This window comes from Panthera onca, chromosome B3 (assembly GCF_046562875.1).
Source record: "Panthera onca isolate mPanOnc1 chromosome B3, mPanOnc1 haplotype 2, whole genome shotgun sequence".
Classification (NCBI taxonomy): domain Eukaryota; kingdom Metazoa; phylum Chordata; class Mammalia; order Carnivora; family Felidae; genus Panthera; species Panthera onca.
This window is the reverse complement of record NC_138344.1, coordinates 5383401-5404929: the sequence shown is the minus strand read 5'-3', so window position 1 is coordinate 5404929 and position 21529 is coordinate 5383401. Positions and strand designations below refer to the sequence as shown.

The 21529-nt window shown below is 57.3% G+C and overlaps 1 protein-coding gene across 3 annotated transcripts; it reads right to left on the bottom strand.

Moving 5' to 3' along the window:
* Positions 1 to 1998: 1998 nt before the first annotated feature.
* On the bottom strand, positions 1999 to 20960 carry MAN2A2 (mannosidase alpha class 2A member 2). 3 transcript variants are annotated; one of them, XM_060617604.3, is made up of 25 exons: positions 20741 to 20960; positions 20283 to 20484; positions 19286 to 19435; positions 18480 to 18737; positions 18265 to 18409; positions 17977 to 18148; positions 17405 to 17532; positions 17033 to 17206; positions 16442 to 16628; positions 14038 to 14215; positions 13517 to 13719; positions 13126 to 13308; positions 12856 to 12970; positions 12561 to 12628; positions 12246 to 12411; positions 11492 to 11728; positions 11146 to 11268; positions 10712 to 10826; positions 10334 to 10467; positions 10023 to 10164; positions 8328 to 8461; positions 7959 to 8033; positions 5739 to 5933; positions 5457 to 5567; positions 1999 to 4635 (listed from the first exon to the last, which is right to left on the bottom strand). In XM_060617604.3, the coding sequence occupies exons 3-25, from the start codon at positions 19415 to 19417 to the stop codon at positions 4483 to 4485; spliced, it is 3528 nt and encodes a 1175-aa protein (XP_060473587.2). In that variant the 5' UTR covers positions 19418 to 19435; positions 20283 to 20484; positions 20741 to 20960; the 3' UTR covers positions 1999 to 4482. The 3 variants fall into 3 exon arrangements, with proteins under 3 accessions (XP_060473587.2, XP_060473588.2, XP_060473589.2); XM_060617605.3 differs by lacking the exon at positions 20283 to 20484; XM_060617606.3 differs by lacking the exon at positions 7959 to 8033 and having other exon boundaries at positions 20741 to 20959.
* Between the last annotated feature and the right edge of the window lie 569 nt (positions 20961 to 21529).

Below are 21529 nucleotides of genomic sequence, written 5' to 3'. Positions count from 1 at the left end.
TAAACATTATGGTAATGCTTCTAAATCTATCTGCCATGTTTCTTTTTTTTAATTTGTTTTTGAGAGAGAGAGAGAATGGGGGAGGCAGAGAGGGAGACAGAGGATCTGAAGCAGGCTCCAGGCTCTGAGCTGACAGCACAGAGCCTGATGCGGGGCTCAAACTCACGAACCGTGAGATCATGACCTGAGCTGAAGTCGGACGCTTAAGCAACTGAGCCACCCAGGCGCCCCTATCTGCCATCTTTCTTAACCTCTCTTTTAGGTTTTCCTTTTATCTCTGTGGTGTGGTCAAGTAGATTCCTTAGTTCTGTTTTCCAAATCCACAAAGTCTCCATACCATTTGCACAGAATCCAGTGTTTATCCCATACGTAGACTGTATTTCAATAAAGCATTGTTTGGGGTTGCTTCTATTTTGTCATGTTTTGCTGGCAGCCTCTGCTTTGCTTTCCTCTGCTCTTTGCTCAGCCTGGTTCTGGCCTTCCTGGGTCAGTCTTGGTGCCCTGTCTGTGCCAGTGCTGCTGCCCTTTGCTGGGCTTTGTCTCGAGCTGCGAGCTTCCCATCTGCTCAGGCCTGTAGCTGTTCTCTCCATTCTTGGTCAAAGGAGAGTTCCTCTTGTTTTACTCTATGCTTTGGCATTGTAAATATCTCACTTGCCATTCATAGGCATTAGGAGTTGAGGAGGCAGATGTAGGTGCACTCACTGCTCTGGTTTGAGTGCAAGTCCCCAGGCAGGCTGACAGGGAGACCCATCTTTCCTCCTCCACTGAGAGAGCTTCTCGAGGCTTCCATACTCGGTGCTGTGTTTTCAATCTTCAACTCTGTCACATTCCAAACGCTGGGAAGCCTTCATCTCCAACCCCTAGGGTTTCCTGTGCCCAGAGTGGACTTTCAGATCAGGTTTATTCTCGGTTAGGAAGGTGCAAGGTCAGGCCCCATAATGGACAGAGACTCTTCGCAGACCCACTTGGGCCAGGTAACTGTTAAGATCTGAATTATTTCCCGCGGACTTTATGTAAAATTGGTTTGCTCTGAAGGATCTGGTCTCCTCCTCCATTGCCTGTTCTCGCCCTTGAGGTATTTGTCATTTGTACATATTTTTGTCAGTGAAAAACAAACATGTTTTTCAGGGTGCTCCATTTTGGATGGTAAGCTTCAGTCCTGCTACCCAGACTGGGATTTCCCCCCTCTGTGAGCACATGAGTGCAGTTAGCTGACCTCGGTGACCGTGGGGTAGGCAGGTGAACTCGGAGGTTAGAGAGGTCGCTCTTTCTACAGGTTTCTCTGTGCCCACCTCCTAGGCAAGCTGAATCAGAGCACCACCTGCACCTGCCTCAACCTGCATGGGAGGACTGGGTTCTTAGTTTCAGTCTCCCTTCCATGGTTCCAACTGGCCATATAGTCCTCTCTTCGTGGAAATGGGCTAGAACTTTGTATTTTAAGTTCTAAGTGCATGGAGGGTTCCCGGGAGGAACAGAATGCTATTTCCGGTGGTTGAGTTGCTTCTGTGTCACATCCGGATTCTAACGATGATTACAACCCTCAGAACTGAGGCCTCAGTGCCAGCACGTGGTGGTAAAGGATGGCTGCATGCCTTAAAATCACAGGCCCATTTCTAAATTATGTGTGCAAAAGAATCACCTGGAAGCTTGTTAAAAAAGATCCTTTGACTGCCATCCCAGAAATTGGTTCGGTAGATTGTGCCCAGGAATCGGCTTTTTCCTTCTACTTTCTTCGACGTTCTACAGGAACGTTTGTTTCTTGTTCCTGTTACAGATCTGTCTTAGCGAGTCTTAGTCTCTGCTCCACAGGCCCTCAGTCCTACGTCCAGGCTGAAGGAGCAGCCCTAGTGAGGAGAGGCCAAAAAGCCGGACTTGAAACAAGTATTTCTGGTGATCCCGGACCACACCTTGAACAACGCTAGGTCGTTTTAAAAGGCCAGTGTGTAGCATTAAACGTTGTTCCTGGCAGATAAATGATTTCATGGTACATCTAAGATATCCAAAGATAAACAGCCTTTATTTTGCTCATTTCCTAGGAGGCACAGTCTCCCTTATCATGTGATTATAAGCCATCTTATACGAGTAATTGACACCTGCTATAATATAACTGTTTAGCATCCTTTACTAGTAAGATCATAGCTCCTATTTATTGAGCTCCTCTATGCATCAGACACTCTGCTGAGCACCTCACATCAATAATCTTATTTCTTCCACAGTGATACAGAAAGGATTCTGTGTGCCCTGGCCTGAAGCTGCCAACAGCCCTGGATGATCTGGAAGGACTCTTGATATTCAGGTAGGGGCCCAGCAGGCCCAGGGGACCTTCTCTGAGGACCCCAAAGCAAGCTTTCACCCAAAATGATTAACTCACCGGTTTTTGAGGTGTTGCAAACATCTTCTCCCAGGTTGTCATTTGTATTTAAACCTTGATGTTTTCCGCCATACATAAAACTTTTCAATATTTTTTGGTAATAAAATCTGTTTAATCTTTTCCCTTATTACATCTTTCAGGTTTTGTGTTATGTTTAGAACAGCTCTCCACACCAGAGGTATAATAATACCCTGTATTTTCTTCAGTAATTTTGTAGTTTAATTTTTTTGTTCCTTTCTCTGGGACTAATTTTTGTGGAAACTGTGAGCTACAGATCTCTTACTTTGATACCCAGTGACTTAAAGTACTATTTAAAGCAATCCATCTTTTTCCCACTTCAAATAATCCTTTTATCCCACTAAATTCCCATCTACCTGGGTCTGCTTCTGGACTCTGACTTTGGTTCCATCAGTCTGTCTTTCCGATCCCACACCAGGTCACACGGACCATGTGTGGTTGCCTGAGAGTCCCTGGGGCAATGCCACGGGACATGTGCCCTTTCCTCCCCTCGGCGCCCCCCCACCCCCAACTCACCACCATTCAGAATTTGTTAGTATTCTCATGTATTTACTCTTCCAAATGAAGTTTAGAACTCATCAAAATTCCAAAAGTATTCAATCACACTGGAACACACTGAATTTATGGGCTGATTTGGAGAGAACCGAAATCCTTACAGGAGCATGATGTCTATCATTTATGTCCACTTACAGAATGGTCTTAGGTCTCCAGCTGATTCTCGTAGATTTTATAGGTTGCCATTCTGTTGTCTCCAAATAACGACAGTAGTAACTTCCTCTCCTTCGCCTGCTCTACTGTGGGGATTATGGTGCCAGGACCCTGCTAAATAATAGTATGTCCTTGGCTAATTTCTTTTATAGGAATGCCTGTGGTGTCTGACTCTTTCGAATGTCATTAACTGCTGGTTTCTGATAGAGATTTTTAATCTAGATTAGGAGTTTCTTTGTAGTCTTAACTTACTAAGATTTTTAACAAGGGATAGATTTTAAACTTTACCAAATATTGCTTCGGCAGCTATAGAGACCGTCAAAACCTTTGCTCTATTAATCGAAGTGGAATGAAGGCTGCTGAACAGACATACTGCCTCCTAATTCACTCTACATAACCCTAGTCCCTGTGCCAGGATCCAAATCCCTCTGTAGAAGCATGTACCACAGCTGAAGCTCCATGGCCTGACCGTAGGGACGGAGCAGAAAGCCTTCTCAAATTGCTCACGCTCATGGGGAGGGGAGGTGGACTGGAGGCTTCATTTTCCTTCCAGGGAAAGGAAGTATGCCAGACCAGATGCCCCCAGGGTGGGAAGGAGCTCGAGGACAGTGGTGTACAGAGTACAGGAACAGAAGAGGCGTCAGCGAGGACGGAAGACGCCCCCACGTCCCTGCCACCATCTCATACATCAACACACGGACCAGGCGCCCGGGGCCAGATGGGGGTTTTGGTACCTGAAGCGTGCTATGACCTCTAGCCATGACATGGTCTCTAGGGACGCATGGTCTCTTCCTGCCGCACCACAGCCGCTAGCCGACGCGTGGAGTCCTCCCAGTGGAGTCATCACAGAAAGTGGAGATTCCTCTTCCTCCACTCTGCTAACTCTGGGTCCCCACCCCCTCCTCCCAGCCATCACTCAGTTCCCGCTCACATCGGGACATCCAGTCCCTACGTAACCAGAGGACGCCCCCCACCCAGAACCAGCTCCCACCTCCAGTGACCCTGGCGCTGGGCTCCTACCCACTCAGCCTCCCCTATCTTTCCTGACCCTGCTTCTCCTCCATCCCATTTTGGGAGAAAGGTGGGTGCTTGAGCCTGTGCCCAATGGGTGCCGCTCACTACCCAAAGCAGAGGCTGGCACCGCCCACTCTGACCAAGGACCCTCTGGCCAAGATCTCACTAGCATCTGCCCTGTCTACCCGACACCGGGTTTGGGGTTGCCACCGAACACAGAAGCAACGAGAAACAGAAAATGAGGGCAGAGCCCAGTCTGTCACAGTTCTGAGAGGTAGATCGGGACAGGATACCCATCTGGTTTGTCCAACCCGACCTTATGTAAGAGGCAGTCTCTGTGGATGAACTTTCTCTTCAGGCCACAGGAAGCGCTAGCTCAAGCGGAGGCGGAAGGTGGCAATCTCCATGGGCTCCAAATAGATGTCAGTGCTGTTGGAGGGGGAGGCCAGAGGGTACAGTAATGTCAAGGAGGTTGGCTGCAGGAAACCCACATCCAGGCCGTGGAAAAGGCTCCCCAGGGCCACCTGTGGAGAGAAAACATGGCACAGGCTGTGCTGGGTGTTCACACGTTATGTGACACAGCTCTTTTCTCTGTATGACTTGCTGCCTCTTTAAGAACCTCACAGAGGCTCTGGCCCCTCTGGGCAACATGGTGCCCAGCTGTGCACGAGAGCTTGTGTTCGGGCCAGGGGCTCACTCTGCTCAACCCCAAAGCCCATCCACAGACCTCAGTGTAGGAACCACTGCACTGAGCAGCGAACTCCTTGAAGACAGGGACTGTGTTAGGTCCACTCCGGAATCGCCAGTGCCCAGCATGGGCTGTGGCACGTGGGGGCACCTGTCAGCACCTGCCTGAACCATGACCAGAGCTTTCAGAGTCGCAGCATGACGGCTTTGGATTTTTTTTTTTTACTTTTTTAACCTTTATTGATTTTTGAGACAGAGAGAGAGAGCACGAACGGGGGAGGTTCAGAGAGAAAGGGAGACACAGAATCCGAAACAGGCTCCAAGCTCTGAGCTGTCAGCACAGAGCCCAACGTGGGGCTCGAACTCACGGACCGCGAGATCATGACCTGAGCCGAAGACGGTCGCTCAACCGACTGAGCCACCCAGGCGCCCCTGGATTTTTATATCTGATGTTTTCCACTGCATCTGGCTGTGGCCCCTACTCACGGAGCACATGCCTTGTACAGAATGTGCCCTGGCCAGGCCTCAGTTGCTTTGAAATCACTCATCAACGGCTTCTCCCTTTTCTCTCCGCTGCTCACCTCACCGCAGTCTCCCAAGCCCCATGCCTGCTATGCCCCGGTGCACCGTGTTCCTGCTTGTACCAGGCCCCTCTCACCTTGCCTTGGCTCGTGGTGCAGTTGAAGCCCAAGTTCTTGGCCTCAAGGCCGCAGTCAAAACCCTTGCGGTGTAAGATGAGTGCGGTTTCTGCCGAGGGCAGGGCATCGTCCTGGGTGACAGACACATAAGGGGTGGTGGGGGCGGGTGCTGCTCAGCGCTCGTGGGTGCAACAGCACTGCCCTCGAGGCAGCACCAGCACCAGGACCAGGACCAGGAGGAGTGTGGGTGAGGAAAGGCCAGAATCCAGTCCTGGAGGTACAGAGCGGGGCGGGGTACTCACCTCAGCCTGCAGCGTCCGCAGGTTAAGCAGGTGGAAATCGCAGGGCAGGGAGGAGGCCAGGGGATGAAACGAGCGCAGACCGGGGCCCGGGAGCTGCCTCTTGGCTACAGGCAGGGCAAGCACTGGGGTATTCAGGTACGTGGAGGTCAGGTGGCTGAGGAGGGATGGGTAGCTGGTAGTGTGGCCATCCTGGACCTGCAAGGTCGGCCGAGATGTGGGCGAAGGGGAAGAGAGCTTTCCCCGAAGCGTCTGGAAGGCTCCAGCACCCTCCATGTGTGGTCACTCCCCATCTCCCACAACCTGTAAGGGACACGTCTCCTCTACCTTGGGGGTTTCTGCTTTCACACTAATGTGAGCACACGCCCTGTGAGCGCCATCCATCTCCCATCGCAGATCCTCAGTGCGGGAGAACGGGTGACAGACAGATGTGTGCCCGTAACGGACGGAGCAAGTACCCTGAGTGATCCTGCGGTTCCGGGTCCAGCCCCACACCCATAGCGCCGGCCCCGATCCTCGGGCCCAGTGCTCCCCAAGCTGTTCCGACCGGGGGCGGCCGCTTGGCTGACTGCCCTGTATGCCACACTCACAGGCCTAAGCTGCACTTCCCCCAAGGCGGCCACTTTTCTGTACTCTGGACTTCTGTCCCTAGTGCCACCTTCCTTCCAATCACCCAGAATCTCTCCCCATCTCGGCAGTGTCCTCACACCCACCCCCAACCTTTCCCTCCCGCGGCTCAGTTCAAGCCACCAACACTTCCCGCTTGAACAGCCTGCAAAGTCTCACCTGCCTCCAGGCTCCCTGGAGATCCGCCCTATTCCTACTGTTAGATGGACAAGCTCAGGGCAGAGTCCGACAGCATCCCTCCGTGCTCAGATCCTGCACTGGCCTCCAACATAAAGTCCAGGCCCCACAGCCAGCCGTTCTGGGCCCACTAGTCTGCCCCAACCGAACCCTGACCCCGTGCTAGCCCAGCAACGGCCACTAGAACTTTCTGCAGAGATAGAAATAAGCTATACCTGCACTAACAGAGTAGCTGCTAGCCACTTGTGGCCACTGGGCACTTAAATGTGGCCGGTATGACTGAAGAACTGAACTTATTTAGTTCTTTTAAGTCTATTTTGAGAAGGAGACAGAATGTGAGCGGTGAAGGAGCAGAGAGGGGGGGAGAGAGAATCCCAAGCAGGCTCCATGCTGTCACAGGGGGGCCCAACACAGGGCTCAGACTCAACAATTTTGAGATCATGACCTGAGGGGCGCCTGGGTGGCGCAGTCGGTTGAGCGTCCAACTTCAGCCAGGTCACGATCTCGCGGTCCGTGAGTTCGAGCCCCGCGTCGGGCTCTGGGCCGATGGCTCGGAGCCTGGAGCCTGTTTCCGATTCTGTGTCTCCCTCTCTCTCTGACCCTCCCCCGTTCATGCTCTGTCTCTCTCTGTCCCAAAAATAAATTAAAAACGTTGAGATCATGACCTGAGCTGAAATCAAGTAGGATCCTTCACCCACTGAGCTACCCAGGTGCCCCTGTATTTAATTTTAATTAACTTAAATAACCACATGTGTCTAGAAGCTACCACGCTGGACTAGCAGCTGTGGCCTAGCTGAGTGAACTCACTGCTCTTCCCTGTTTACGTGGTCTCCCTCTGCCTTAGTTTGTGCTTTTAAAAAAAAAATTTCTAAAGGTTTCTTCATTTTTTAAAGACAAACAGAGCATGAGTGGGGGAGGGACAAAGAGAAAGGGAGACACAGAACCGAAGCAGGCTCCGGGCTCCGAGCTGTCAGCACAGAGCCCGACGCGGGGCTCAAACTCACAGACTGTGAGATCATGACCTGAGCCGAAGTCGGACGCTTAACCGACTGAGCCACCCAGGCGCCCCAGTTCTTGTGTTTACATCAGACCCCATCCATCACAGCTGTACCTGGTCAACATGTCCCCCAGAAACTGTCCTCGATCCCCTTGGCTCACAACGTTCTCCCACTACTACCAGCCAAGCTACTTCTGCCTACCCCCCACCCCTACTCCCGAGGGAAGTCCTGGAGAGCAGGGTCAGTGTCAGAGTCTGTGTCCCTCTCAGGCCCTAAAGCACAGCGGGTGATCAGTAGTTCCTTGGTGGGTGAGGACCGAGCCACAGACAGGGAGGCTGGGTGGCAGGCTCCATCCTCCGCAGGCTCCGAGTCCAGCTACCGGTGGCTAGTACTAATTCGACCCCCCGTGGCTGGCCCTTACCTCTCGGTTATCGCTCCTGCTGCTGTGAAAGATCAAGCCCCTAAACATGGCTGCCAGTTTGGAGAAAAAGCCAGGCTGGTGGGGGCAAAGAAAGCCATGAGATGAACGGGGCTGGAGCAGAGAGGGTTAGAGAACATGGCGGCGGGGAGGGGGCACAGAGGAAGGCGGGAGATGGCTCGGGGGCATGGGCGACAGGACGCTGTGGGAGAAGGGAGGCGCCAGGCTGCCGGAGATGGAGAAGCAGAGCGTCAGACTGACCCCCCGCACCCCAGGAGAAGCACTACTCTCGCTACCCCTCGCCCGCCTCTAGCTCTGCCGCCCAAGGGACCAGCCTGACCTGGCTCCCCGGGAGGGAGGTCCAGAATTTACCTCACTGCCCAGGGTTCGCCGTTCCAACAGCAGGCGGAAATGGTTGCAGGTTCTTTTGTTGTCCTTGAGCCCTTGGCCCAGACCCCGGTTGTCGTCCTGCATCAGCCGACGGTCCAGGATCACCTCCAGCTGGCCTGGGGAAGTTCACCGTGAGCCCCAAGCAGATACTGGGCTTTGGAAGAATCCCAACCACAGGCCCCGAGGGAAAAGCCCGGGGAGCTACAGCCTCACGCGGAGTCACTCAAGAGAGGAAGAGCGGGGGCCTGGAGCTGGAAGGGGACCGAGCGAAGGGCCGGTATCACAGAAGAGGAAACAAAAGAGGCCGGAGGGAGCAAGCAGGCCCTGGCAGTTTACCGCCCACGCTCCGTGCCTGAGGAGGGGGCACAGACCTGGGAGCTCGGGCGGCGATCGCTAGCTGCACTGGCCACTTGAACAGAGTAAACCAGCGAACACAAAACTGCCATCGCCAGCCAGCAGCGCTTGCTGCAGCGGCCCCGGTCCAGGCAGCTGGGGCAGAGCTTGCTGGGACTAGAACCCGCGCCCTCCCACCCTCCTCCTAGGCTGGGAAAGACTCCAGCTCTGCCGCCTCATCCGTCACAAGGAGAGTGCGGAGAGAACAGGCAGATGGCAAATCAGACAGAAGCTCCAATCAGGTGTCGTTTGTGGTCACCCTGGGGAAAAGGGATGGCGGATGACCGCCTGTGCTTTCTTCGTAAAATAAGCTTGGGGAAGGGCTGGCCGCAAAGCAGACATATGTTGGGGTGAGGATTTTTCCCAGCACCTGTTTTTCTAAGAATCTCTTGAGAGCGTCCACTCAGATGGCCCTAACCATCTCCCCAGCCTGACATTCTGACTTCTGTAGTTCCTACGTATTTGTATCTTGAGCAATCTTTTTTTGGAAAGATATCCGAAAGTCCTAAAACGGACCCGTGCGTATATAACAATAATCTCTCAGCACGCTATTTTCCAGAAAAGCAGAGAGAATCCCGTGGGGTTCAGCTAGCAGTTGACAGCGTAGACAGAACCGTGGCAGAGCCTGATAGCGGGGCGATCAGAGCCACACTCCTGCAGCAGGGGGTCAGGCCTCCACTGCCCCAGCCACCAACCCCCGGGCGAAGCCTCTCGGCTCAGCCCTGCATAAAGGCTCTGTCCCTAACACGAACCATCTGAAGGCCTCAGAGGCCACCAAGAGCAAAGTGTTCATTTTACTCTGAGGACGCAGGAGCCACATCAGCTGGCCCGGCGTGCCCAGCCCCAGGCCAGCACTCCTCATGCCCTTGTTTGAATTCTTAAAAATGCCATTCTCTCTTTTAAAAACAGCCTATGTTTTTCTTCTTTGCTGTTATAACATCATATGCACTTTTTCAACTGTCCCTACTCCCATCCCTGACCAGGAGAGTAACTGTTCAATACCATGATGCTTCTTAAAGGGTTCCAATAGGGCACCCACCACCCCCCCACCCCACGTCACCTCCAAGGCTGCCTCCGCTAGGGGCGAGGGTGACGGCAGCGGCCTGCCCTCCTGCCATGCCCGTGTGTGACTGGCGGGAGTTAACGGCTTGCTGTTGATGGTTCTACAGGCATGGAGGTGATGTGGACCGGGGAGGGGTGGGGACCGCTGAGGGGAGAGGCGGGGGGCACAGATGGGCTTCCACCCCGCCCATCACTCTGTGCACCAGCTCCTGCCCCGCTCACCATCGTGCAGGCTGGAGACACCCAGGGCCTGAGCAGTGTGCAGGGTGAGGCGGTTCTGGGCGTCCTGGATGTAGGCCATGACCGGCATCGGGTAGAAGTTGGCCTGCAGGGGTAGCTTCTTCAGATAGCGCCGGGGCTGCACCTGGGAGGGGAAGGCCAGCAGGTCACGGACATCCGGGCACCATGTGGGACCAACGGGTCCCCAGTCTGAAGGAGTCCCTGATCACTCTCGTCTCTGATTCCTCCTCCCCCCTCAGGGCAGACCGCTCCCAGTGCCTGCTGCGTGCGCTCTCCGGGGCCCCGAAAATCACCTGAAAGCCATTGAGGTCCGTGAAGAAGGCACCCTGGCTGTCAATGTCTGTGTGGATGCGCAGGGCCAGCTCCTTGTTGACGTAGTCCCGGATGTCCACCAGGGACGACATGTCCAGAGACAGCCCCTCCACCCCTGGGCACAAAGACAAAGGGCGAGCATGGAGAGGCCGGAGAGACTGGGCAGGGAGAGGCTGTGCCCAGACCCCCGGCGACGCCCCGCATTTCTGGAGGACCTTCTCTCTCAGAGAATTACCGTGACCCCATTGCAAACGATACCTCTGTTGGGAACAGACGCATGAGCCGTGAGCAAAAGGAAGAGCAGCGCACACCCCTGCAGCCCCCGCCTCCCCTCGGACCTTCCGAGCGGCAGGGCTCACCTGGCAGGTTATAGAGCCGGACCACCTGGCGAACGTGCTCGTAGTACGCAACCACCTCTGAGAAGAAAGGGCCTTCGGTGACACGCAGCACGGGGGGGTCCCTGGGGACGTAGGGCTGGGGAAAGAGCAGGCGGCAGCTGAAGCCGCAGCACGGAAGGCAAAGCCTGGGGGCACCGGCCCGGCCTCGGCGGAAGTACTTCTGCCAGCAGGCCTCCGCCCGAAACCCCTGGCTGGGCCGGCCCAAGCCCCCGCGGCCGTTCCTCGGCCACCCCGCCTCCCGGAGGCGGCCCCCACGAGGGCCCTGGCAGCAGGCACCGTCCTGGAGGAAGGCCCGTGCCCCTCCGCCTCACCGCCTCGGGTCACGTGGCTCCTCGTGCCCTCCGCTGGCGGGGCCTCCCGAGGCCTGCGGGGGTTCTGAGGAGTCTTTAGGGTACCTGGGCCTCCCCGTCAGGCAGGAAGAGGTAGGCTCCGCTCTTGTCTTTGGACGTGCGGGTGCCATAGACGAGGAACTCCACGTCCACCCGCCGCTCCTGCTCCTCGTCCACCCTTCGGATGCTCTGCCAAGAAACACAGCCCTGACCCCTGGCCCCACACCAGCATGTCAGGCCTGCCCCCTGGGAGGGCACGGACGAACTTCCCCAAGGAGCCAGCCCAGCTTCCCCGTGCCGTCAGCCCGGAGCCAAGACGGCCCGCTCCGAGGCCCGCCGTCAGTCGGGTGTTGGCTCAGCACCGCCCCACCGCCACGCACACCCTCCTCGGCTCCCCGCCCTGGCCCTTTACCTTGAGGAGCCCGGTAAGGCCTGAGAACCAGACCTGCATGTAGCGGTTGCTGAGGGCGAAGTCACCGGTGCCAGAGTCAATGACACGGAGAGGGAAGGCGTCCTGTCTGCTGACGGACAGCTGCCGGCCGTGCAGGTAGATGCGCACAGAGGAGGGCAGGGTGCGGTGCCCGTCCAGGCCCAGCTGCAGCTGCAGCACGCCGAGGCCAAGGGCCGGCAGGCGGATGGGCACAGACACCTGCTGGCACAGGAAGGGTGAGGAAGCGCGGCCCACGGCACGGGCACCGGTTCTGGATGCAGGCCCGGGATTCTAGTCCTGGGGCTTTCTTACTAACTGATAAAGTCTGAGCAGATCCCTGTACCTGCTGGGGCCTCTGTCCCCTCCTCTGAAGGTGGAAGTGACATTACTTGCTTCGGGTCAGACTTTTAGGAGTCTCAAATGCTATTTGAGAAACTAGGAAATGGCAATCGCACATTAACTCTCCACACTTGATGAACGAAGGAATAGCACGACACCCTGGCCCCCATTCTCACTATTATCATAGTTTATCAAACTTCACCTGCCTTTCGAGGACAGACCCAAATGCCAACAGTGCTTGTCCTCTGGGCAACCCCTCTCCCCAAGACGGCTGTCCCCAACCTGGGGCGTAAGCAGGAGGGCGGGAGGCGGGTGTCACAAGGCAGAGGGAGGCCCCGGGGAGAGGCCGAGGATGAGCACGGAGGGCTGGGGCCCACCTCCCGGGCCCCCACCTTACCTGGTAGACATCAGGGACCACGTCAGTGGCAGAGCTCCAGTGTGCGCTGATCTGCACGGCCAGGGGCTGACCCTCCTCAGAAAGGACACGCACCCGGGGTGAGCTGACCAGCAGGGACACCACACTGAACCGCTCCTGTTCCAGCGGGTTGAACAGCACCACGTACCTGCAGGCAGAGGCAGGCTCACCCAGGCAGGCTTTTCCTGGGCAACGGAGGCAGAAACAGAGGCCAAGAGTATCTGGGCAGGCGAGGGGGCGAGACGGTGTCGGGAGCCAGAGTGGCTTCGCCTCTGTGCCTGGCCCGGTCTGGCTCACCTGGGCGAGGAATCCAGTTGGATTACTGTGCGCTCCGGCAGGGCATCGTGATTTAAGCGGGTGTCATCCTGGAGTTAAGGGGGTGGGAAGGGAAGAACCGTCACGGGCCTTGGCCTGGCTCGGAGTCTTGCCTCCTCCCCTACCTGTCCCGGATGTGGACCACCAGCTTCCCTGGGCACAGATCCTTCACCCCAGGGCAGGGAAGGAAAAGAAGAGCGACACCCTCACACCACTGCTCTTGGATGGGACCGCACACGCCCGAGGGCGCCCAGAGCAGATGGAGGAGGGGGCTCACCATTTGGAGGAAGGGAGCCTCAGGGTCAAAGTGGTAAGCCTCCTTGTCCCCCAGCACCAGATAGTGTGCCGCGTTGATGATAACCTGCTTCAGGCTGACGAGGGAGCGCAGGAGCCTGCGAGGGACAGGGGGTGGGAGAGGGACCATGGAGAAGATGGCCACAGACTGTGCACCTCACCGGCAGGCCTGCCCCCTGACCGCCAACACGGCCTTTCTTTGGGACAGCGGGCAAGGGTGTGGAGCCGACGGGGAGCAGGAGAGGGCCCCCACCTGACGCCATAGTCTGCCACGACCGCCTCCTTCGCAGTGCCGGTGATGGCATCGTGGTGCTGGAAGAGGCCCAGGGTGCGCCGAGCTTCCGTCAGAAGGGCGAAGTTGGAGAGCGGGTACTGGCTAGCCAGTCCAGAGCGGCGCGCGTGAGCTACAGCCAGGCTGTACAGGATCTCCGCGCCCCTGCCCAGAGACAGAGGTCAGCCTCCTGCCCACACGACTCCCAGGCCCGCCCTCGCTCAGCAAGCCCCATTCCCTCCTTTCCACCACATCTCTGCCTGCCTTGGTCTCCAAGCCTTTCTAGGGCCTTCTGAGCCAATCCAGCCCTTCCTTAAATCCCACAGCCGATTCTACTCCTTCCAGCCAGGAAGGCGGAAGGTGGGAGTCTCACCGCAGGTGGGCTTCCAGGACCCGGTCCAAGCTCTTGTAGAAAGGCCGGGAAGTGTAATAGCCTGTCCAGTAATGGTCCTCTCGGTCGGCATAGGAGAAGAAATCCCCGCTCAGCACGGGAAACCCTGGGGGCCGTGCCCCTGGCTCTACCCCTGTCCTCTTGTACAGAGCGTCAAAATAGTCAGAGAGGGTGCCAAACTGGGCCTGTAGGGACCCCAAAAACCCGCTTCCATCAGTTCCGGAGTCTTCTGGGACCTGTCAACCCCCCCTCCCCCGCCACCATGCTGCAGCCCAGTGCCAGGGGCAAGGATTCTGCTTACGCGCCCCACCTGCGATCACTATATCCCACTCTTTCCCACCGCACGCCAAGCCCGGGGGGCCGGCAAGGAATTCTCACACCAAAGGGAGACCCCGCCCAAGAGTCGGGAACGGGGAGCACGGCGCCTTCGGGAAGGGCCAGGCTGCAGCACCGTGGGCCTCCCCCCTCCCCAGCTCAGCGTCCCCCCTCCCGCCCCCCCACACCTGCACGTGGAGGTCAGGTTTGCTGTTGAGAAAGTCAAAGAGCCGCTGGTAGTTGAAGAACTGGGCGTCCCACTCCTGGGGCTTGTCGTATCGGAAGTCATCCCCCAGCGGCACCAGGAGGACGTTGCTTCGGAACAGGCGGGACTTCTTCCGGTACTGGTCCAGGAGCAGCGCTGCCCTGCGGGCGGAAGGGCGCGGGCCCGACACAGAGGCTCGGCGCAGAGGAAGGGAGCGGGGCGGGCCCAGGTCTTCCTATGCTCGGCTGCAGTTCCCGGACTCCAGGCCGACACCATGCACGACAGCACACCCCTGCCCCGGGGTCCTTCACACACACCACAGACGTGCCGCATTCCCCTGTGCCTCCCTTCAGGCTCTACAGGCCCGGCACCCCACCCCCCCACCCTTGCATCACCAGCGGTTCTCCAGCCGCCCTTCTGCCCACGTCCCTCAGGGTGAGGGGCCTGGCGCTGATGCGGGACTCCGGGGTGGGCCGACCGGCAAACAGAAGGCAGGACACACACCTCGGCCAGCCCGGTGTGCCGCGTGCGTGTACGGGGGCGTCTCCGGCAGCCCCACGGTCACACCAGTGCCGACCTCGGCCACCACGCGGGTTTCCCACACGTGTGGTTCAGCAAGGGCCTTTCTCCCCATCCCGACCCTTTCCTGTTCTCGTTCCTGAGACTAAGGATGGAACTTTACATTTACATCCGATAAATCCTATCTGGTTGGATTCGACCCACGTCGCACACAACCTACTGAGATCTTTTGGTTGGGGGGGGGGGGGGTCCTCATTCTGACACCCCAGCTTCACTTTGCCCACAAGTTAGCACAGCTCTGAAGACCTAAAAGCAGAACCATACTATACCAGCTCTACGTGTACTGGCTGAGTGACCCTGGTTGAGCTACTTAACCTTGCTAGGCCTCGGTTTTTTATCAGAATAGCATCAATACCTACCATCATAATGTTGTGAAAGCTAAAATGAACTAAATAAATTACTATTTGCTACATACTTAGGACAGCACCTGGTAGGGGCGCCTGAGTGGCTCAGTGGGGTAAGCATCCAACTTTGGCTCAGGTCATGATCTCACGGTCCGTGAGTTTGAGCCCTAAGTCGGGTTCTGTGCTGACAGCTCAGAGCCTGACGTCTGTTTTGGATTCTGTGTCTCCCTCTCTCTATGCACCGCCCCGACTTGTGCTCTCTCTTGCTCTCAAAAAAAACAAACAAAAACATAAATAAATAAATAAAATTCAGACTAGCGCCTGGTACACAGTAGGAACTATATACACACGTTTATCACTTTCTTTTTCATCGAAGTTACTGGTCAAATCAATAGGAAACCAAAACCTTGTAGCGTATCGTTAAAGCTTTTTCTCCATTTAGACCAACCCAGTCGTCGGCGTGTTATAGGTATTGTAGGTCAGCCTGCCACTAAGCTACTTAACTGTGCTGATCCAGCTTGTACTTTCCTACTTTGTTCTCAAGAGAGGACTCCTAGAATACCACTTCCCTCTAATTTATCAGCCTTGTAAGCCTTTCAAAGGAGAAAACGAAGTTACTCTCATGACTTGCTCTCTGCAAAGCTGGGCTGGCATCTGATCACAGCTGCTGCTTTAAGAAAAATCACCCCTTAATAGTCCTGGATTCTTGCTTGGAATCTGCATTTAGATTTCTGGCTTTCAGAAACAAAAGACCACTTTCTTTCCCTTTTGGTCACATGCTGCACCTCGTGGACATCATGGAAATCAGAGTATTGCCTCATGAAAACCAGCTCAACTTGTTATATTGTCAAGGCTAGTGGGTTCCAGCTAACCCACGGTTCAGGTCACTGGTAATCTGTTCTTTCCAGAGTGGGCGGAGGCGGGGGCAGACTTCAGCCACAGGGACATCTTTAGGGGTCCCTAACAACCCCCCAGGGGGACAGGTGTGCTTTCTCTGATGCTGGGGGCTGTTGGGCAGGACTGAACGTGCTTGTGAATGGTCCACAAGCACTGGGGGGTCCTGGCCTGCATCAAGCTAAGGCAAGACGCCTGCAGTAACCAAAGGCATATTAGGCCACATGGTACAAGAAACTACCTTTTTTGAGAATTATTCACTTCTGAGTCGGTCAGCCGGCTCTGGCAGTTTGTTAGGACGCTGGGAAACACACTCATTTGGGGAAATAAAACCATTCTGGAAAAGGTGGTTCCTTAGAGCTGCTCCAGCTTTCTAGGGAGGCTCAGTGAAGGAGCCGCCACCTTAGCGGCTGTGGACCTGAACTCACCACCTGAGCCCCACTGCCCCCGCCTGCCATTTTACAGACGTACAACCAGAAGCACCCCCGTGCAGCAGAGCCCACACCAAGGCCAGGTCTCCTGGCTCCCCTGTGGAGTGAAAATGGCCCAGCCTAGGCCGGGAGCAAATACCTCTCAGCCACGTTTGCCTCTGTGATCGCCCGGGGCGGCACCTTCCAGGGGCAGTTTATGCGCCCACCAGGCAAGCGTTTGAAATCAAACTGGCAGCAGATCTTGGGATCCGGGCCACAGGTATGGGGCACATCGTAGCTGTAGAAGGGCATCATGTGGCAGAAGAGGTCTGTGCTGGAGTCCGAGTCTGTAGAAGACACACCGGGCAGTCGGCCACCAGCAGGCAGCCTCCGGAGCGGGTCACGGAGATGCCAGGAGACTGGGGATCTGCTCCAGCCACGTGCAGCTCTGACAGAAGGTGAGGCCTGGACCAGACTTAAGGCTGCAGAAGACGGGCAGGCCAAGGGGCACAGGGAGGGATCTGGAGCCCACAGTTCCTGGGACAGACCCTCAGTATAGACGAGGGCTCTGTAGAGGCCAGAGGTCAATGTGATCGATCCCCAGTGTAACCGGAAGGAGGACAGTACTTCTGGCGGTCTGTGTAAGTGCTTGCTGGTCTGCTCTGAAAGACGTGGGTCTTACCCTCATACCCTGCCCTTCCCTTCCGCAGTGAGCACTACTCCTGTGACCCTCCACCCTACCTGGTCTTACCCCAGTTCTGTCTCCACATGAACTCCAGACTGTGGGTGGAAGCAAAGTGCTTCTTGATGGCGTAGTGCACTCTCTGAATCAGCATGCTGGTCAGGTTGGCACGGCGCAGCAGGTAAGGAATGGTGGGGCTGTGTCCAAAGGGGTCCACGGCCCAGCCAGAGCGTGGGGTTGCTCCTGAGAGGGCACGGAAGCCAGAGGTCCTGAGGGGTTCAGGTCCTGGGGACCCAGCTCCTTTCCTGCCATCATACTGAGCCCATGCCTGGTGGAATCGGCCTAGAGAGGAACCACCCCCCTGCCAATCCCTGTGCCCAGCCCCTGCTGTTCCCTGGTCCAGCTACAGGGGCAGACTCTCCTTCCTGAGCCCAGACTCACCGAGGTTTTTCTCCAGCCATTGGTGTCCTTCAATGAGCTGGTCAATCAGGGCAAAGTAATGGGAGTTGGCCTCGTCCGGCATCACCCAGCCTCCTGTCACAATCTCCAGCTGCCCGTTTCCCACCAGCCTGGAGTGAAGGACTCACACTCAGCGTGGGGCAGGGATGCTCTGCCCAGTCCCGCCAACCAGAAGATGCGGGGACCTGTGCGCACAGGCCTTACTGAGCCCGCTCACCCACACCCGGGACCAACAGAACAAACAGGCACTCTCCTTTCCCTCCATACAGCCTCCATGCTGTCCCGGCCCTGCCTCTCTCCGGACCAGGCCCCACGCTCCCTCTTGGCTTGTGCGTACGACTGCACCTAACTCTGATTTCTCCCGACACCGGTGACCCAGTGGCCATCACACCAGTCCCTGCCTTCTCATTCTCGGCCCCTCCACCATGCCCTTTCCCCTCGGCCCTGCTTCCCCTTGCCTCCCCCTGCCACCCACAGTGTGGCACCCAGCTGCTCTGGCACCCAGTCCAGGGCCCAGAGGCCAGCCTTCCCATGCCTCCCCGGCGGGCACTGGCCTTCGCACGGCTGCTTTCTTTTGCGCGTTGATGTTGTCCCACCACTTGGCAAAGAAGGAGACTTCCGCCCAGAGGAAGCGCCGCCGGGGGTCCTCCTGCAGCTTGGACACCATGCTGTTGAGGATGTGCTGGGTCTGCTCAGTGTAGTACTTGTCAAAGGTCTTGATCCAGCCTAGGGCACCAGCACAGGATACCCTGAGGATGCCGGCATCTTCTGCCCCTCCCTTACCTCTGCCATCACAAAGCTCTCCGCACAGCCCGGCCCCCGGGGCCCTGCTGGGTCCTCACCTGGGTCATTGTGAGAGTGTGGCACCACGAACACCTGCAAGTCTTCGGCGTCCCAGTCGTGCGGGCTGTAGGAGATGTCGAAGCCTTGCTTCCACACGCCGCCATCCACGTTGTCAAACGGCAACTCCTCCGATATAGTCAGCATCTGCCAGGCCAGAGAGTAGCTCAGTGCCCATCCACAGCCACCAGAGGTCCCTGCCGGCTCTGACCCCTACCTGCAGCTCTGGCTTCTGGCCCCGGCCCCCCAGAGCAAACTGGCAGTCTTGGGGGGAGACAGAGAAGAAGCTGGGCCGGGGCTCTGGCGGCACCACCCAGGAGCCGTTGGCCGTGTAGTAGGGCAGCATGGCGGGCGGGCCCTCCGCATTGGCCGTCAGCTCCAGCACAGAGTCCTTGATGTGGCTGATGATCTCATGGTTCTCCTCCAACAGCTGTTCCAGCTGCTCAATGCGGTTCTGCAGCACAGAAATCTGGCTCTGCCGAAAGACCAGAAAGCAATCACCCACGGCCCCTTGTGCCACAGGAAGGATCTCTGCGTGGGGCCCACCACCCAGGGCCTGTGGTCCTTCCCTCCCCAACTGAAGGCGGAACCACGAGCCTATGGGGCTGGATGGCTCTGGTCCGGTGAGGAAAGATGTGCAAATCACTACAGAGAACTGCGATCCGCTTGGGTTGGGAGTGCCCCCACTCCCTGGCTCGTGGACGGCAAAGATTTCATCTTGCGTGCCTCTTCTCGACAACCAGTGTGGCCTGTCAGGAGCGCTGTGCTGACAAGGACTGCATCCGGGCTTAGTGGGAACGAATGCTGCAATCCATTAGCAATGTCTGCCAAGAATTCAGGAGGACAAGCCGGCAGTTCGTCTTTTCCCTTCCTTCTTTCTTTTTGCCATCACTGTTTTTGATCTCTGGGCTTCTGGAAAATCTGCCCTTTGGGAAGAAACCCTCCTGTCCTGGGCTGACCCGGACTCTCAGCCTGAGCTCAGGGACTGGTACACGAAGAGATTAGCAACCAGGCGTGACTCACCCGGGGGAAGTTCCCACCATTCTGGTGACGGGTGGGATCATGCTGCACTCGGTCCAACATGAGGTAGAGCGAGAAGACGGCCACACAGAAGATAGCAGCCCCACACACTGTCACCTGCTTTTTCAGCTTCATACTGGCCTCCACACACACCTGGCAGGAGGAACACCATATGCAGCTCCAGCAGACAAAATCCCTTTGTTGGTCTTTCCACCAAATGCCCCAGTGAGTGCCTGAGTGTTACTCTCAAGGAACACCTATTTGCCTGACTCCAAAGAAAAGCAAGTTTCTAAGCCCCAAATCCCAACACCGGCTGCGGATCGTGACCCAACCGGGATCCTACTCTCTTAGCTGAGACACAGAAAGCACGAGTATGTAAAGCTGGTCCTGCCTGGTCCTGGTGGGAGCTCTGCCCCTAGGGTACAGAGGATGCTGTCTCCCAGGCTAATGCCATAAAAAACACGACCGGATAACAAACTTCCCAGCTCTGCCTCCAGAGTTCACCTCACAACCTCCTGATTCTAACCGGCTTTCTGCATCGCTTGCCTACAAGAAAGATACAGCCAATCAAAGGAGGTGAGTGTCCAGGTTCCTTGGCCACGTGCTTCTAGTTTCCGAGGAAGAAACTGGCATCCAGTTAAAGAAACGGACAGGGAAGCCTTTCTCCCTGCCCTCTTGGATCAGACTGATACTCACCAGAAAGAGTGCCTGGCACAGCACCTCTCTCATTAAGAAAAACATAATGAGCTTAAAAGGCAGCAGCAGTGGCTTGTCTTTCTAACATAAAGAGGGCCCTGCATCTTCTCCCGGCCAGTTCGGATTCCTGCAGTGGGTAACTTTCGGCCTTTGCTTATACAGCACTCGGGGCACCCCCTGGGAAGCCAGCAGTGATTGGTGCCGAATGTCCCCTGGCTATGGGGAGGCTGGGCACAGCTGCCCCGCTGTGGGTCAACTTCGGGAGACCAGTGCCCGCTACCAACGCCCGCGGAAGCCTACTTGCCTGCTGGGTGGAGGGAGGCCGCTAGCTGCTGGGCCGAGCGTGGGCGGAACCGCCGCCCCGGAGACTTGCTCCGGCCCCGGGGCCGAGGAGCTCTGTCGCCTCTGCGCCGTCTGCCCTACTTAGCGCGATCTGATTCCGCACAGGAGCCTCCGGGCAATATTTTTAGCCCTTGGAGGCTGGGTCTAGGCCAGAGTGGGTGGAGCTGCGGGGAGGGAGTTGGGTCACAGGGTGGGTAGGCACCTGCCGCCGGGTCCCGCCGGCCCAGCCCCCTCCCGGCCCTCCCGGCCGAGGCCCTCTCCGACCCTCCCAGCCCCGGGACCGCAACGACGACGGCCGGGTGCGGGACCCCGGGCCGCCTCCGAGCCCAAGCGCCGCTCGCGCTCCTGCCTCCCACCCCGGCCGCGGCCCGGGGTCAGACGGAAACCCCTCCTCCACCACGGGTCCGCCCGGCGCGTTACCGTCCGCAGCCGGCCTCCGAGCCCCGCCGGCCGAGCTGCGCCCCTCACATCCCCGGGGGCGGCGGCCCGCGCGGAGGCAGCGACGCAGGCGAAGGCGGGCGTCCGCCCAGCCGTCGCCGCCGGCTCCGCGCGCCGTAGCCGCGCTCCCGCGGGGCCGGGGCCGCCCGCGAGCTCTGCTGCGCCCGCCCCGCGCCGGCCCCCCTCGCCTCCCGCCGACTAGCGCGCGGGGCGGGGACAGCTGCGCCGACCCCGCCCCGCCTCCTCCGCGCCGGCCCCGCCCGCCGGCCGGCCCCTCCAGCGCGGTCCCCGCCTCCGGCCCCGGGCGCCGGCAGCGGAGCCTCAGTGCGCAGCCGCAGCCCGGGCCGGGCCTCGACTCGCTGCGACAGCTTCGCGAGGGGCGAGTAACTTCATTTTTCCGGATCTCACTAGCGTAAGCGCATTGCCAAGCAGTAGTAGAAACATTCTTCCTCCATTTCATCCGCCGAGCAGTGAAGCCCGGTCTCCGGACTCGCCTGTTCTGCTCCACGTCCCCTTAATCCGATGCAGTTACGCTTCTCAGGCCAAGGGGTGCTGCCGCCCGTGGGTGCGATCACGATACCTATGCGTACTTGCCACCCCTTGAGAAAGACATCATTTTCGTGGTGTTTCTCCTTTTACCTGGCATCTGGGTGGGTCATACTTTTGCAGCATCAAAACCCCTACCGCAGTGAATATCTCCATTAATTCCACATTTGCTCTCTTTTTATGTTAACTGTCTTAGGACAGAGTCCCAGCAGTGAGGTTTCCTGG